General features: G+C 50.5%; 1 protein-coding gene across 1 annotated transcript in view; it reads left to right on the top strand.

The window, feature by feature from the left end:
* The window catches only part of CORO2B (coronin 2B), a 133,918-nt gene that overhangs the window by 98,607 nt on the left and 18,576 nt on the right, over nt 1-16,735 (top strand). Inside the window, exon 3 of the mRNA XM_036437680.2 lies at nt 9,057-9,173. Within this exon, the coding sequence (XP_036293573.1) occupies nt 9,057-9,173 (117 nt within the window). The remainder of the gene's footprint in view (nt 1-9,056; nt 9,174-16,735) is intronic.

Genomic DNA, 16,735 nt, shown 5'->3' with positions numbered 1-16,735 from the left:
GCCAGATGGCAAATGGAAGGAGGGATTCTTAGACTCCTGGCAGCAGCCTCTGTAAAAAAACATGAGAAGGTCTAGTGGGCAGACGCCCAGTTCTCTACTCCCAAAAGCTGAAGGCTGACCTGGGGACGGCTCCTGGCCTTGACTGGATTCTAGTCCTCCTCAGGGTCGTTCATATCTCCATCCCTCCCCATTTGGGGTGGATTTCCCACTGGGGTTCTCTCTGTGGCAGGGTCTCTGGAAGGATGAGGCTTGCCTGGGGCCAAATACGGGGTGACGCTGAAGAGCTTGTAGCCGCACCCCACAGGCCCCCACCTTCTAGGAGAGCTTGGCTCCATGGCAGGGGAGGAGCAGGCCAATGCTAGTGCTCATAGCACAGAGATGGCGCAAGCACTGTCTTCCTTTCCCGCCTGAGGAGGTCGTGTGGTACCCGCGCTCTGAACCTGCACAAACGCTCTGTGGCTGCCATTGCCTGGTGGGGTGGCCAGAGCCACACTTCCCTGGGCTGTATTAAGGTCATGTGAGTGCAAGTGCTTTGAGAACTATCAAGGGCTGTGAGTTGGGGGCATAACCTCCTTCAGACCAGAAGCCTGGGACACAGGGGATCTTGGCCCAGAGCTTTGGGGAGAAGCACTACAGTGCCTATTTTCCAATGATTCTCTCATTTAATAGAAACTTCCACCCAGAGGAGAGAGAGCAGAGAAGACTGTGAGCAGCTTAATTGGATGGCCTGGGATGCATGGGGCAGATCATGGAGCAGAGTATGTGATGACCAGGGTGGCACATCCAAAAGACATCACCCATCTGGAAGCTTGGGGTTCCACCATTGCATCACCCATCTCTTGGATCCATTACCCTGGGTCCTCCTGATCTGATGGTATCTTTCTACTTGCTTTATCTGTGGTTCCTGCCATTGAGTCTGTATTAAGTGTGCAATGATGCTCTTTGATTTCTCACGCCACCCCCCCATGCCCACACCGGTTAGGACTGAGCCAGGCAGCTGCAGAGCCTGCCTTAAAAAGCATGAGTATTGCAGGGGCTCCCAGCAGAATAGGGAGAATAGTGGTTCCCAAACTCTGCTGCCCATTGGAATCGCTGGGGGATCTTTAAAAAATACTGATGTCTGGCTCCTCCCCTCCCTGTGTTACAAACTGATACATGGTGCAGCCTGGGCACCGGGATTTTCAAACTTCCCAGATTCCAAAATGTAGCAAAGTTTGGGAATCACTAGGGGGAGGGGCGAGTCCGGGTGCGAAAGAAGGAGGGAAGGGAGAGCTTAAGAGCAAGTTTAAGGGGCCCGTGGAGTTGCCAGCCAGCCCCTTCTTAGGACCCCACTTACCCCCTAATTTCTCAAGTGTCTCACCCACATTCTGAAATAGGAGGCAGCGTAGCAGAGAGAGTGTAGCAGCGTAGCCTCTGAGCCAGACAACGCCAAGTGCCAGCTGTGTCGCCTCCGGGAGGTCACCTCCCAGAGCTGTTTTCTCTTCCATAAGAGGGGTTGATACCGGAGGGTTAAAAGGATTTCATAAACCTATGTAAGGTTGTTACAAAAATTAAATAACATCTATAATAATAAAAGCATAATATGCTAATTAGACTAGATGTCCTCCTGGATGTCCTTCCAGATGACCTACTGGACGAAGCCGGGCTGCGGGGGCCGAGCCCCTTGCACAAATTTCATGCATCGGACCTCTAGTAATGCATGCAAATTGCTTAGCACAAGGCCTAGCACTCAATAAGCACTTGTCAAGTGGTCTCTTACTACCACCCTTCTCTTCTTCAGTCATCGTTAGTACTGCCATCCTGCGTCTTTCTGGTAGCAGGTGTGCCCTACTTCATACAGTAAGAAGCGGGAGGGCATTAGCCCAGGGTCTGGGAATGGGAAGTCCGGAGAGGCCAGGGTCATGTTCAAGGTCATTCAGCCAGCCAGATGAGTGTGGAACTGGGCCTGTGGGCCTAGAAACCCTACCTCCTGCTCAGTGTCTGTTCTTTCTGCCTTGGTAAGCTGATTCTCCAGGTAAGAAAACATTTGGCTCCAGTGAACAAAACCCAGCTTTGCAGCATTGCAAGATTCTAGGAAGCTGAAGCTGCAATGCAGGTTGTTTTGAAAAGCTCATCCTCAGTCAGTTCACTGGGTTCACATAAAGCCTGGACTGAGGCCCAGAACACCCGCCACTCCCCTGGGCAGGCTGCTGGGTAAGCCGAGCTGCCCACCCTCCCCAGGGAGAGGGCCTGGCTGTACACACACACACACACACTGAAACCGCTTTCAATTCGTTATATAATTTTATTCAATTTAAAGGATCTTCTTCCCTGCCTCCAAACCATTCTTGGTAATAAGGGAATAGAGAAGCCTGAATGAGCAAACACATGTATGTTCCACAAAAGCTTCTGAAACGTGTAAACCTGGTGGACTCCAGCTGCACCTATTTCTTTAAAACCTGCTTGACTGCCCGGTCTAGGTGGCTCCGTGGTTGAGCATCAATCTAAGAGGCCACAGTTCGATTCCTGGTCAGGGCACATGGAGGCTCAGTCCCCAGTGTGGGGCATGCAGGAGGCAGCCAATCAGTGGTTTTCTACAATCATCGATATTTGTATCTCTCTCCCTCTCCCTTCTTCTCTTGTATTAATAAAAAAATATATTTAAAAAAAAATAAAACCTGCTTGACCAAAACCAGAGAGGAATATTTTTCAATCAAAGCTATAAGGTGTGTGTTTGTGTGTGTGTGTGTGTGTGTGTGTGTGTATTTGTGTTTAAATAAATAACATCTTTTTAATAGAAGTTTTAAACGTTCCTTGTGGTAAAGTGAAAACTGCTAATATTCACCTAGCTTGAGATGGCCACTATGAACAAGTTGTGTTTTCTTACAGACTGTGTGTTTTTTAATAGGTAGAGATCGTTTTATGTATTTAACTTAGTTCTGACTGTTTCACTAAGCATTATATTAGTGTTGGTGTGAGTATTAGTCATTAAATATTCCTTGAAAATATGATTTTGAATGCCCTTATAATATTCCATTATATTGGTGTACTGCAACTCATTTTGGTGATGCCCCATTGTTGGGCATTTAAAAGACTGTTCTCTGTGATAAGTAAGACAGCAGTAAATGTTTTAATTTAAAATATATACATACATACATATATATATATATATATATATATATATATATATATATATATATATAGTTTTATTGATTTCAGAGAGGAAGGGAGAGGGAGAAAGAGAGAGAAACATCAGTGATGAGAGAGAATCGTTGATTGGCTGCCTCCTGCAGGCCTCACACTGGGGATGGAGCCCATAATCCAGCATGTGCCCTTGACTGGAATTGAACCCAGAACCCTTCAGTCCTCAGACCAAACCAGCTAGGTCAACAGTGGATGTGTTAGTATGCTTCTCTGTTGATTCCTCTCGAATAAATTCTCGAAGTGGAATTATTGGCCGAAGCCTATGAATCTTTTAAAGGTCTTTGCGACTCTCTCAAGTGGACCTGTGGGAAGGTGGCAGGTTACCTCCCACTCCCTCCCACCTGTAGAGTGGCCTGCGTCTGGCTGTCTGGCCGCTTCCAACTCTGTCTTCGGATGGAGTGTATTTGAGATACAACCCGATCCCCAGCCCTGGGTTCTGCCCTGAGAAGCTCAGGGTGTGCAATAGCTACCATCCCACACTTCACGTGGAAGGTCTGTCCCACCGAACGGGGACCGAATTTGTCCTTCGAGGCCTTCGGAAGTGGTCCACCGACAGTGGGCAGGTCTCCTGGTGACTATAGACACCAAGTAACGGGGCTTCCCCACCCCGAGCAACAAGGTCTGTGGAGGCTGAAGCTCTCTGCGGTTCCAGGACCAGGTGGCAGAGGAGGCCCAGGCCCCTGAGAACCTACCGCTGGGACAGTTCTGTGATTCTAGTTATAAACGATAAAAAGCTTTGACTCCACTTGTTAAACCTCTGCCTTCTCAGCTGTAAGATGGGGTTCTGAGGGTTAAATTTGATTACATTAATGTAATAAAGTAACCACACCTGTTAGTGTTGGTGTATTAGTGTGTGTAGGAGTATGAGTGTGAGTATGAGAAGGTAGCACTGTGCAGCAGTCAAGGACCAGGTCTGGACTTGGTCTCTAGTCACACCCCACACAGAAACTGGAACAGAACACAGAGGCATTCGGCCCTAGCTTGTTTGGCTCAGTGGATGGCGCGGCAGCCTGCAGGCTGAAAGGGCCCGGGTTCGATTCCGGTCAAGGAGCATGTCCAGGATGATTCTCTCTCATCGTTGATGTCTTTCTCTCTCTTCCTCTCTGAAATCAATTTAAAAATATATTTTAAGAAGAAAACAGAGGCATTTAAGGGATCTGTGAGAGGTTTGTTCACATTTTTTCCCCATCTTTATTTTTTTTGGATTGTTCACATTTTTTTTTTAAGATTTCAGAACAAGCTTCCTTAAGAATACCTGGTACATGCATTTTACTTGTTTGCTCTTTAATTTTCTGTCTAGCAGAGTGATCATTATACAGAGCTCATAAAGTCTGACAGAGCACCACACGTGATGTGCGGGAGCCGGCTTGTACTGGCCTGTGAGAGCCTGTTGTTACATTTTCAGGAGTTTTGCAAGTTGGTTGTTAAACACAGCTATTACTAAAAATTAAATTATGCAAACTTCCAATTAAATAAATTATATTTAAAAAGAGGTACTAGCCCTAACCGGTTTGGCTTGGTGGATAGAGCATCGCCTACTGACTGAAGGGTCCTGGGTTCAATTCCGGTCAATAAAATATATTTCTAAAAATAAAAAAATAAATAAAAGAGGTACTAAATATTAAAGTCATTACTTTCTAATTTACTAGTTTGTGCTCTAGAGGTTATTTATGTCTATCACACGCTGGTGTCTGGTATTACACACACAATGGCAGATTTAACCAAACGTAGATATAAAATATGGGGGGAAGGTTACGTTGTTGCTGGTTGCATCTGTACTGAACATGTACAGATTTTTCCTTCCCTTTATTATGGTTGCATCTTTACTGAACATGTACAGATTTTTCCTTCCCTTTATACCCTAACAATACAGTATGACTGCTGTTTACATAGTATTTACATTGTACTAGGTATTATAAATAACATAGAGATGATTTAAAGTATATGGGCAAGCCCTAACTGGTTTGGCTCAGTGGATAGAGCGTTGGCCTGCAGACTGAAGGGTTCCAGGTTCAATTCTGGTCAAGGGCATGCACCTTGGTTGGGGGCACATCCCCAAAGGGGGTGTGCAGGAGGCAGCTGATCGATGTTTCTCTCTCATCAATGTTTCTAACTCTCTATTCCTCTCCATTCTTCTCTGTAAACAAATCAATAAAATATATTAAAATAAATAAATAAAGTATACCGGAGAACGTTCGTAAATTATAAGGCACTTTGAGCATCTGCGGATCTGTGGATTTGGGTATCCTCAGGGATCCTGGCCCCAATTCCCCGAGGATACCAAGGGATGACTGTATCTAATGGCAGAAATATTATGTAACGGGTGCTACGGTGACTCTTCTCCTCTAACTCTGCTTTTGGTGATACCCTCCGGCAACTTGAAATTAGCCATGTGGGAATATTTACACCACTCAAATGGGCAGATGCTCAAAACCAGCGCCTTTTCCTCAAAGGAGAACCAGTTGTTAAACATTTACCGGCACATCATGGCCTCTACTCTCCATTCCTGTCCCACTTTGCTACATCCCTCATTTTCCACTCCTTAAAGTGGCTATTTGCATTGCTTTTAGCTGTTTCTTTTTGCACTTATCCTTATATTCCTTAATTACCAGCTTCTACTACCATGTTTTGATTTTTAAAATCTTAGACCTCATCTATTGACTTCCTATTATGGATGACAGGGATCTGGCTCTCTCCCAGCTCTATCTCCCCTCTTATACCCCCAATCCCCTCCCCAACCACACACATACACTTCCCTTACTCTGTCCTCCCAGCACATTAAAGCACAGCTCGTGTTTAAATAAATATTTGAAATTCCCATTATTACAACATATGTAAATAGTGTATATAAATCATGCATTATGCTTGTATTAGCTTTCTTATATACAGCTTTTTTTCATGGAGTTAATAGTAGTATTTTTAATTTGCTTGATTTCTCTACAGGACACTGGTTTTCAAACTTTCCTTCTTACCAGTGGGACTTGTCTTTCTAACAACATTTTATGCGAAACCCTACTATGGACCACAGGAGAGCCAGAGCTGCCTAGCTTGAGAGCCTTCCCTTCACGGCTGCCACGTAAAGCCATGTTGGTTGTGTGCTGCAAAACTCACCCTTTCCATAAACAATGGTGTGCTTAAGTCGTGATCATTATTATTACCCACCCCATTGGGGGATGCATCCATTGTAGAGAGAGAGGTCCATCCACCTGGACCTATACATGACATCAGGATTATTCTCTGTTTCACAAAGACTCACTCCCTTCCCCGTGCAGGGCTCTGACCCTCCCACACTGAATAGGTCCCGGGGCTGTTGCTTCGCCGGCCGCTCTGGTGCCCATCCTGCCACTGCTTTTTTCTCTGCCCATCCTGCCACTGCTGTGTCACACAGGCTGCGGGCCAGAGCTGCCGTTAGCTGATGGCCATCCAGTGACTGATGCCGTGCCCCTCCCATTTGCCTGGGCCGGGCTGGGTGCCAAAAGCTTAATGCAATCGGCACTGCTCAGGGATCATTCCGACAATAACTGTCAGATATTGAACAGTCTTTACAATGTGGGGTCCAACGTCAGGAACAGCTCAGTCCGACAGTACGTGAGCTGTGGGAGCAGACGGGGCAGGGCTGTCTGCCCAGGGACCTCAGAGCTAGAGGAGGGGAGCCGGCCGATGATGAGCATTGGGCTTCACAGAGCTCAGCTTTGAGGATCCCCCGAGGCAGCACTTGCATTTCAGGTTCAGCTGGGGAACCTTGCGCTTGTTGCTTAACCCTCTGGGCCTTCACTTCCTCATGCCTAGCTCCTAGGGTTGTCATAAGCGTTAAAGAGGATAAGGTGTAACTCTAATAAATCCCAGGGCCTCGTGGGGCTCCGTCTCTGCTTGCAGTCTCATTTAAAGAAACAGGGTTCCACAGTCTGAAAGAAACTGGAAAAGATGTGCCAGTTTTGAATTGCAACCCTTATGTCAAAGGGGATTCCATTCTTCATTGATACCCGTTCTCTCTGAATCTCTGATTTTTCCACTATGTACAGCTTCAGTAAAGTTTTCGGGAGGACAACCTCTGAGGCGTTTTTCCTCTCTCACTCCTTATTCCTCACCCTCCGTCCCATGGCCATTTCCTCTTAGGGCTCTTTTTTTTCCTGCCCATCCTGCCACTGCTGGGCCACACATGGAAAATCAAAGGATTTGGAAACAAGCTGACAGAGATGGAGGCAGGACGTGGGTGGGGAGGTTATGGCAGGACAGCACTCCGCAGTCACGCTTGCGCCCTCGTGCTGGTGACGTACAGGGTACGCATAGCAGGGCCTTGGCAGAAACTGGTTCTGTTCCTCATTTTTCAGTCCAGGAACCTAAAGGAGGGTGAGGTATGACCTACCAAAGGTGCCTCTGACTGCCTAACACCATTAGCAGATGAGCAGAGCTTCAAAGAACTCTATTTCCTCCCAACCTCAAAAAACTAGTATTAAAAGGGTGGAGCCTGGCTGACGTGACTCAGCAGTTAAGCATCAGCCCAAAAACCAGAGGTCACTAGTTTGATTCTAGGTTAGGGCACATGCCCAGGTTGCAGACTTGATCCCCAGTAGAAGGTGCACGAGGCAGCTAATTGATGATGTTTCTCTCTCATTGATGTTTCTATCTCTCTAACCCTCTGACTTCTTCTCTCTCTAAAACTCAATAAAACATTTTTTTTTAAAGGTGAAGACACAGCTTCTGCCTATAATTTTCCTTCCTTTCCTTGTCACGCTTATAGCCTTTAAGCATGGACCTAGCCTTCCCGTATCCCCCATCCCCACATCCCTTGCTCCATTTTTTGTGGACTCTATTCCCTTCACAGGGTGTCTTTCAGATCATGAGCTGAGCACTTACTATGTGCCAGGCTTATTAAAAGCTGGAGATTTGGAGACACAGACCCTGTCCTCAGTTGCTCATACATGGAAACAGACTGCAACTCCATGTGATGATGCTACCATGGAGGGAAGCCCAGAATGCTGTGAGCGTACAGAGGAGGAGCTCTTAACCCATAGAGATCAGGGAAGACTTCCTGGAGGAGGTGTCATCTAGCCTGTCCAACAACAATAACTGTCAGATAGTCAACAGTCTTCATAATGATAATCTACACATTAAAAACCTTGCTAAGCACATTCGCTCATTTAATGTTCACAGCGATGCTAAGAGGTAGGCATTGCTATCCTCATTTCAGAAATGGAGAAACCAAGGCTAAGAGAAATTCACCGACTTTCCCAAGGCTGCATAGCTATCAGGTGGCAGAGCTGAGATTCAAACGCAAGCTTGTGTGACTCCGAAGACTGTGACTTACCCACAGGGTGCTGTGTACAAGTGTCTAAGACGCACCTGAGCAAGCCAGCCTCATCACCGTAGGTCTCAGGCAGACCCCAATGCTTAAATGATAGTGTTTAGGTGCCTTTGTGTTGGCATTCTTCTTAACTTCAAACGTTTTTACTTGAGGAAGAGGCACCTTTTGCCAATTTGCACAAAATGCCAATATGGACCATTGTGTCCACCCCTCCCCAACCCCCATGACATGCAGTGTTGGGGAGGACACAGCCACAGAGCAATTTGGCCCAGCCTGATCAGGAACTCAAAGACAAATAAGACATTTTATTTACTTACATATTTTTAATGAATTTAACTATTTTTTAAAAATAATTCTTTATTGTTGAAATTATTACATATGTCCCCTTTTTCCCCCATTGACCCCCTCCAGCCTACTCCCACCCCCCACCCAGGCCCTCACCGCCCCATTGTCTGTGGCTGTGGACCATTGTCTGTGGCCATGCACGAATAAGACGGTTAGAAGCCAGAATAAAGGCTCTCTGTTCAGGGCCATCTAACTAATCTCCTTCTCTCTTTCTTCTCCGCAGACAGGCAGGATTGAACCCAACTACCCCAAGGTCTGTGGTCACCAGGGGAATGTGCTGGACATCAAGTGGAACCCCTTCATTGACAACATCATTGCCTCATGCTCGGAGGACACGTCGGTGAGCAGGAGGGGTGCCCCGAGGAAGGGGGTCACCTTCCTTCTTAAACTCTCCTCCTTCTCCCTTCTTGCCCTTCTGACCCAGGATGGGGAGGGGAGTTAGGAAAACGACTCAGAGAGCGAATCCACAAACTCTTTGACAGAGCTTGTGCTATTAGAGCCATTTCATTTGGAGGTGTTGATTTTATAGGTGAGAATTAGAACAAGATTAAATAAGTGAGTTGGCACCTGTTTGTGGTCTCCAAAGGAGAAAGGCAGTAGGGGGAACATGGACAGGGAAGAAGGGGAAAGGGGAGGAAATGGATGAGGCATGAGGAAAAGAGCCCTTTTTGCAGGCTGGGCATGGCAAATGCACCATCTGGCTTTGTCCCCTGGGAGCCGTGGCGTTAGGGAAGGATCCTGGCCTGAGAATTGTCATCACTTGTCCAAGGACCCACAATGGTGGCCGGCATTTGAATTCCATGTCCCACCACTTACTTGGAAGAAAGAAGAAATAGGAGAAGAGAAATGAGGAGAAGGGAGCAGGGAGAGATGGAGGGAAGAGGAAAAGAGAACAGGTAGGAGAGATGGGGGTGGGAGGAAGAAAGGAACAGAAAGAACTTGGAGAGGAGAGATAAAGAATTCAGGGAGAGAAAAACTTGAAGTTGTTTTCTGGCCAGCCTTCCCTTGAGCTCTGCTGATTTTCACAGGGTGAGGTAGCGTAAGGTGTTGGCAATAGCCTTCACATTTCCGCAGCGTTTCCCAAAGTGTGGTACGTGTACCCCCAGGGGTACAGGAAGAGTTTGGTGGGGGTACGCGTTGCACTGGAGTTTGGTGGGGATATGCACTGCACCATGCTTAGCTGCGCCTAATTCTACGTTCTCATGAGTACGAGGAGTACTCAGCGTTACGAAAATTATCGAAGAGGTACACATATGTCAAAAGTTTGGAAAACACTGCTGTAGAGGGTCCCTCTGTCTAGCCTCACATGGCCTTGAACAATGCACCAGCTTAGAAGCAAGAGGGGATTTCAGAGCATCAGTTCCCAAGTGAAGGAAGATCAGCCTTTCAGTCGGGTCACAAGCATCTGCCTGGCGCTCACTGGCATATCCTGATCCTGGGTACAGGTCATAGGCTCCCAGGATATTGGAACTAAAAAGGACTTCAAAGCTCATGTCTCCAGACTGGACTGTGAGCTCCTGAGAAAAGAGGTTCTGAATCCTAAGCATCTAGCACAGAGCCTGCTAGTAAATGCTTAGTATGTATTGGATGGCATGGATGATTGGACGGATGGCTATATGGGTGGATAGATGAATGGATGGATAACTATACTGATGGACAAAGACATGACTGAACGGATGGATAATGGACAGATGAATGGAAGGAAGGATGATTGGATGAAGGTGAATGGAAAGATAAATGTGTGAGTGAATAAATATAGCCCAACTAATCAGTTATCCAAAGAAAGAGAGTCACAGTAAATAGTCTCCACTGGTAAATAAAGTTGGGGGAGGAAGTCAGCTGACACAGTACCTAGTAAATGAGAGCAGTGGGGGGGGGGGGGGGGCCTAGTGGAATGGTCAAAGCCCTACATCAGCCCAAGAGGGTTTCTGAGAGTAGCAGCAGCAGCAAGAGCAGGGCCCACATGACAGAGGACCAAGAACTGGTGGTGACACAGGCCATGAGGTTCGGTTACTTTCTTCAGCTAAATGGGGACAGTGCCCAGGGGTCAGAGCACAGGCAGGCCAGAGGATGGACACAAGATGATGGCGCCTAGGAAGAACAAGGTCATTGATTGCTTTTGGGCTGGGAGGCAGCTGGAGCTGGTGGGGGCTGGAGAGGTCAGTGGTCAGTGCAGGTAGGGTCTGGGCTCAGTGGGAGAGAGGGTAGGTGGAGGCATTGCCCATCCTTCTCCTGTGGGCGCAGGAAGCCCGAGCAACCACAGCTGGCTCCATCGCTGCTCACTAAGGTATTGAGTGACTGTCATCAGCCATCAGGGAGCAAATGTCCCTGAAACTCAGGGCTGCCTTATCCCGATCTCCTCCGCCCAGCTGAGGCTGGACACGTAAACACAGTGAGCCCTCCCAGCCACCCTGCGAGGAGGCACTGCCACCCCAAACTGAGGGTTGGGACAGGTCACACAACCAGGAAGTCGAGGAGGGCTTGTGGTCCCAAGCCCTTCCTGCTCTATGAGGTCTCATCATGACATGAGCCCATGGGGTTTGTGGGAAGCCTCAGGGCCCTCCCAGTGTCTCGTGTCCCTCTAGGGGAGCCAGCTGGGGACAGGAAGTGTCCCGCTGGCTGTGGGGAGGGAGGGACAGGTTAGGCCACGGGTCTTGGGTCACTAGCTATCCTGGCTCCACCGCAGGTGGAGACTTCTGCCTGGTCAGCATAGGGTGCCAGGTTTCTGGTGCTGATGGCCCTGCCCGGTTCCAGCTCAGCACCTTATTTCACCTGAGAGTTGGATGCCACTTGCTAAAGGACCGCAGCTGATAAACCAGGCATCCGTGCCATGTGGTCAAGAAAAGCACAGGGCCCCGCCCAGGCCACACAGGCCACACGCTCCCTTCAGCCTCACACACATGACGGGGGGGACACTGTGTGCCCGCCTGCTCCTGGGCGCTGGCTTCAGGGCGAGCTTGGCCATGGACTCAGACTGCCCTGGGATGGAACCTCAGCTTCACCGTGAACCAGCTGGGTGACCAGGCCGTGCTGCTTCCCTTCTCTGAGCCTCCGCTGTGCTCATCTTCCTCACAGTACTAACGGTACCCTGTGGCAGCTGCTATGAGGACGAAAGGAGGCCTGTGCCTGCCAATCGCAGTCCTGCCCAGGAAACTCCACGAGCAGAAGGGCAGCGTCACACCCCACTCCCTGAGATGCAATGCAGAATGGCGTCGCTGTAGCCACGAAGGTCCAACAGGGCTGTGTGTCCAGGGAGGAGAGAGGGGTTAATTCCGACCACGGTGCAGGCAGGGCAGAGGGGGTAGGGAGAGCTGGACTTTGGAGAAGGAGGACTTTGAAGGCAGACAAAGGGCGTAAGGATGTCCAGGAAGAGAGCAGAGGCACAGACCTGGAGGGGCCAGTGTGACAGCGTATCACAGAGCGAGTGGCTTATAAACGACAGAAGCCATTGCTCACAGCTCTGGAGGCTGGAAAGCCAGAGGTCGGGGTGCCAGCTGGTCAGGTGTCGCACTGTGTCCTCATTCCATGGAAGGGGCTCGGGAGCCCTCTAGAGTCTCTTTCACCGGCACGAATCCAGGTCACGAGGGCTCCACCCTCATGACCTAATCCCCTCCCAGAGGCCTCCCTTCCTCATAGCATCACCTTTGGGGGGTTAGGATTTCCACATATGAATTCGGGGGCCACACGAGCCTTCAGACCACAGCAGAATGCATAAGGAGTGTTAGGGAAATGGAGGTGTCTGGTGTGGCTGGGGAGCTGGCCAGGGAGAGGAGCGGGCAGGAGAGGGGCGCAGAGGGAGGCTGGCAGCAGAAAGCAGCCGGGGATGCCAGGGGAGCAGCTGCACTTTGAAGTGAGGCCTGGGCCTCTGAGCCTAAGCCGGGGCACAGGTGTGCGGTGTGTGGCTGACGCCTGTGCCCAGGGAGGGCCCCAGGAGGGGGATTAGTGGGGCTGAAGGGTCAGAACCAGCTTTGTGAAGGAGGGGCCCCAAGCCAGCTGGACACGTGCTGGAATATGGCTCCACAGAGAGGGGGAGCACCCAGGGGAGCGTGTGAAGAGAAGGGACACCCAGCGGGGAGGGAGTGGGGGCAGCACAGGGAGGGCGGGGCCAGCCCAGGCTGCTGATCCAGAGAGAAGGAGGTTAAGTCTCCAGACAGAGGCGCTAAGCTCTTTGCTCTGGTTGCCGGGCTGGGCAGCAGCTTGGCGCCCTGCTTTGTCCCACAGGCCTCTGCCCCTTCCCAGCCTCACAGCCAAGGGTCTTGGCCCGGAGCCCACAGGCCCCTGAGGTGGAGGCCCCGTCACAGCTCTCCTGACTCCCCGCCAGCACTCTGAGCACCCCACCCCCGGCTGTAGCTTCAACGGTGAGGAAACTGAGGCTCAGCTCCATCAGACGCTCAACAGTTACCTCTCAGCCTTCTCTCTGTGCGCAGACCACGTGGCAGCTTGGCCAGTTCCCGGGAGAGAGGAGCCTGCGGGCCTGCCAGGGCTGTTCTGGCAGACCCCAGGACATTGGAACTATTGTAGAAAGGGCATCAGCCAACATCAGCTTCCCTAAACGTCCCTCCCTGCATGTCCCTCTGGGCCTCTTGGGCAGGTCTCTGAGACACCCTCCCTCCACCACTCCGCCAAAGGGTCAGTTTCACTGCACATCAGAAACGACATCCAGAACCGGGTTAAGAGGCCAGTCAGCGAGCTGCTGTGCTACCTGCGGGCCGGGCAGGGGAGCAGCCTGAGGGCCCAGGAGAAGCTGCCACAGCAGGTCTTGCCCATGTCTTTGCCTGTTCGCCCATTCCTACCCTCCAGTGCCTCTCCTTGTCTCAGAACATGCTGAGGACACTGATGGAATCTAGCAAGCCTCCACCCGCTCCCAGGTCCTTTCCCATGTACCCCTCCTCCCCCCTTGATAAATCTCCAGTGACAGTGACACCCAGCCGCCATGTCCCTCGGGATCAGCCTTCCCTCCCCCAGCCTCTCTCCCTTGCCTCCCTCCCCCAGAGTCTAACCCACCCCTCCCGGGATCCAGTGGAATAGACCCCGGCCCGGCCGTTCCCAAGGGCTCCTGTCCTGAGGGAGGGTGAGGGCCGTCACTCTCCTGGCATCTGGCAGAATCCAGTTCTTGCCGCTACTGGGTGATGTCACCTATTGTTGAAGGGCTGTGCTTTTTATAGCTTCTGCCGCAGCTAGCAGCTAGGGCGGGCTGGCAGGCGCGGGGAAGGGCGCTCTGGGTTTCCAAGCCCCTGCTCTCAGCACTTCTCCGGCAGCCGGCAGCCAGCCGCAGAGGGAGAGGTTTCTGACATCTCAAGGAGAGGAGAGCCTGGTCTCAGGAGAGTGACGGAGGAGGGAGGAAGGCAGGCTCCTCTCCTGGGTGGGCCAAGTCAGCATCTTCCCTGGGCCTTCCATTTCTTTGCCCCTCCATCCAACGGCTGTCCTCACCACCCCCTCCCCAGAGATGACACCCCTCCCCGGGAGCGAGGGGTGGGCTGGGGCAGGATGTCAGCTCTGCTGGAAGCAGCCGAAAGCCACTCCGCCCCTCCCCTCTCCCACATACCTGAGAATCACACCTCCTGGAGCTGGGAGGAGCAGCACACCCCTGGCGATGGAAGGACAGGAGCCCCAGGAGGCCTCACCAATGCCCTGCGAAGCTGCAGAGAAACAGGCAGTGTGGCTCGTGTGCTGAGCAGCCAGGTTCAGGGGGCCAGGTCTAGGTTCAAATCCTGGCTCTGCCACTTTCTGCATGTGTGACCTTGGCCCAGTTCCTTTACCTTCCTGGGTAGCAGGTGCCTTGCTGTAAATTGGGGACCATATTGTGCTCATCATGAGAACGAAATGAATATAAAAGTGGTTTGTGGCTACTAAGCACTCCATAAACATAAACTGCTACTGCCTTAGCCTTAGTGGGGACCAAAGCGTTTAAATGATTTGCGCCAGTGAGGGGTGGACAGAGGGCTGGGAGTCAGACACTCAGTACATGTTCTTTCTACTACATCTCTGTCTGCTCAGTGAGCCCCCAAATAGGCCTGTGACATTGTTTTCCAAAAAGAACTGAGCTGAATGCTGAGCTTCAAAATCCAGGAAGGAAATCCACCCCCCACCTCCACCCCCACCAGGCCCTGCTTCCAAACCAGCAGGGAAGGCGTGAGTTCTCATCTATCCTGCTCACCCCCAGCCGGAGTAAGGACTAGCCCAGTGGTTGGCAAGCCGAGGCTTGAAAGCCACATGCGGCTCTTCAGCCCCTTGAGTGTGGCTCTTCCACAAAATACCACGTGTGGGTGCACACATGCGATTGAAGGAGTACCCCAATTAAGTTAAGAACAATGTACCCACCTATATAGTTTAAGTTTTAAAAAATTGGCTCTCAAAAGAAATTTCAGTCGTTGTACTGTTGGTATTTGGCCTTGTTGACTAATGAGTTTGCTGACCACTGGACTAGCCTCTCACCCGGGTCAGGTGATTCATTGCTGAAGCAGCGGATGGCCTCTGGGCTGTCTCAGGTTCTCCCAGTGATTCATCCACTCAACAGGTGTGTCCCGGGTGCCTGTTATATGTCAGACCCTGTTCCTCACCCTGGGGACAGAGTGGTGATGAGAAGAGGGCAGTTTCTAGATACTTGGGGCCAGGGAGCTGTACTTTTTTCCTGGAATAGATGAACAGAAGGACAGACCGTGCCCTACCCAGGCTGTCAGATTCCAGCCCGGGGAGCAGGAAGGGACTGGGCAAGGGTAGGGGTGAAAAAGGGAGGGACAGGGTAGTTTGCCTGGTTCCAAGCCTGAGTTTGAATCCCAGCTCCTCCCTTCCTCGCTGTGCAGCCCCAGGCAAGTGTCCTAAACTCTGTGCTTCGTTTCCTTACCTGTGGAAGAATAATCAGTAATTTTAAAAATAAGTAAAATAATAATAGTAATCTGCAGCATGGATCCATCTATGTGTCCAGCTCTACGTTGACAGGCCAGTTAATGGGACTCGCAGCAGGAGATGCTCAGTCACGCTTCCTTCTGGGCTCAGGGGGCCTCTCGCACCTCCCCGGGTTTGCGGTGACTTGTTTGTCACTTTGGGAAGCAGTTAGGTGGTCAGGAGAGATCAACTGGAACGTAGACTGAGGTTCTACCTCTTGTGTAGGTGAGTGGCGAGAAGCTCTGTTTCTAGTAGAAAACAGGATAATTGGCAAGAAATGGGGAGGTGGGAGCTCCAGGAGCCTCCTGGCCCTGGGCGAGACCCTCCTCGTCGCTCTCTTCTTGCTCAGAAGACAGGAGAGCTGCTGAGATCTGGCCCAGGCGCTGTCTCTGTGGAGCGGCTGGAAATCCTAAGGCCGGTGACTGTGCGATGTAGGATAGCTAAACTGGATGCTTCCCGAGGGTGGAAACCATAATGTACAATGTTTCTCCCCACACCGTCCCACACAGAGTGTGTGTGTGTGTGTGTGTGTGTGGCTCAGTTTGTTGAGCCTTGTCCCATTCACAGGGGTGGGGGTGGGTGTCACCAGTTGATTTCCAATCAGGGCACATACCTAGTTAGTGAGTTCAATCCCCGGTCCCGGTTGCGTACAGAAGGCAACCCGTTGATGTTTCTCTCTCCCATCGATGTTTCTCTTGCTCCCTCTCCCTTCCCCTCTCTCTAAAAATCACTAAAAATAAAACATACTAAAAAATAAAAAGTAAATCCCAAGTTGTTGGAATCTCTATCTAGGTCTTCTCCCAGCTCCTGGGACCACTGTGAGCTTCAGTGCCTTCTCAGAGCTCCTCTCCCACAGGCACAGGCAACAAGGACTGTGTCTTTGCTGTGTAACAAGCAGATCCCATAAACCAGTGGTCAGCAAACTCATTAGTCAACAGAGCCAAATATCGATGGTACAACTATTAAAATTTCTTTTGAGAGCCAAATTTTTTAAACTTAAGCTTCTGCTAAAGCAAT

The sequence above is a fragment of the Pipistrellus kuhlii genome, unplaced genomic scaffold, assembly GCF_014108245.1.
Source record: "Pipistrellus kuhlii isolate mPipKuh1 unplaced genomic scaffold, mPipKuh1.p scaffold_m20_p_1, whole genome shotgun sequence".
NCBI lineage: Eukaryota > Metazoa > Chordata > Mammalia > Chiroptera > Vespertilionidae > Pipistrellus > Pipistrellus kuhlii.
The sequence above is the reverse complement of the archived record's forward strand: the minus strand, read 5'-3'. Positions and strand labels throughout refer to the sequence as shown.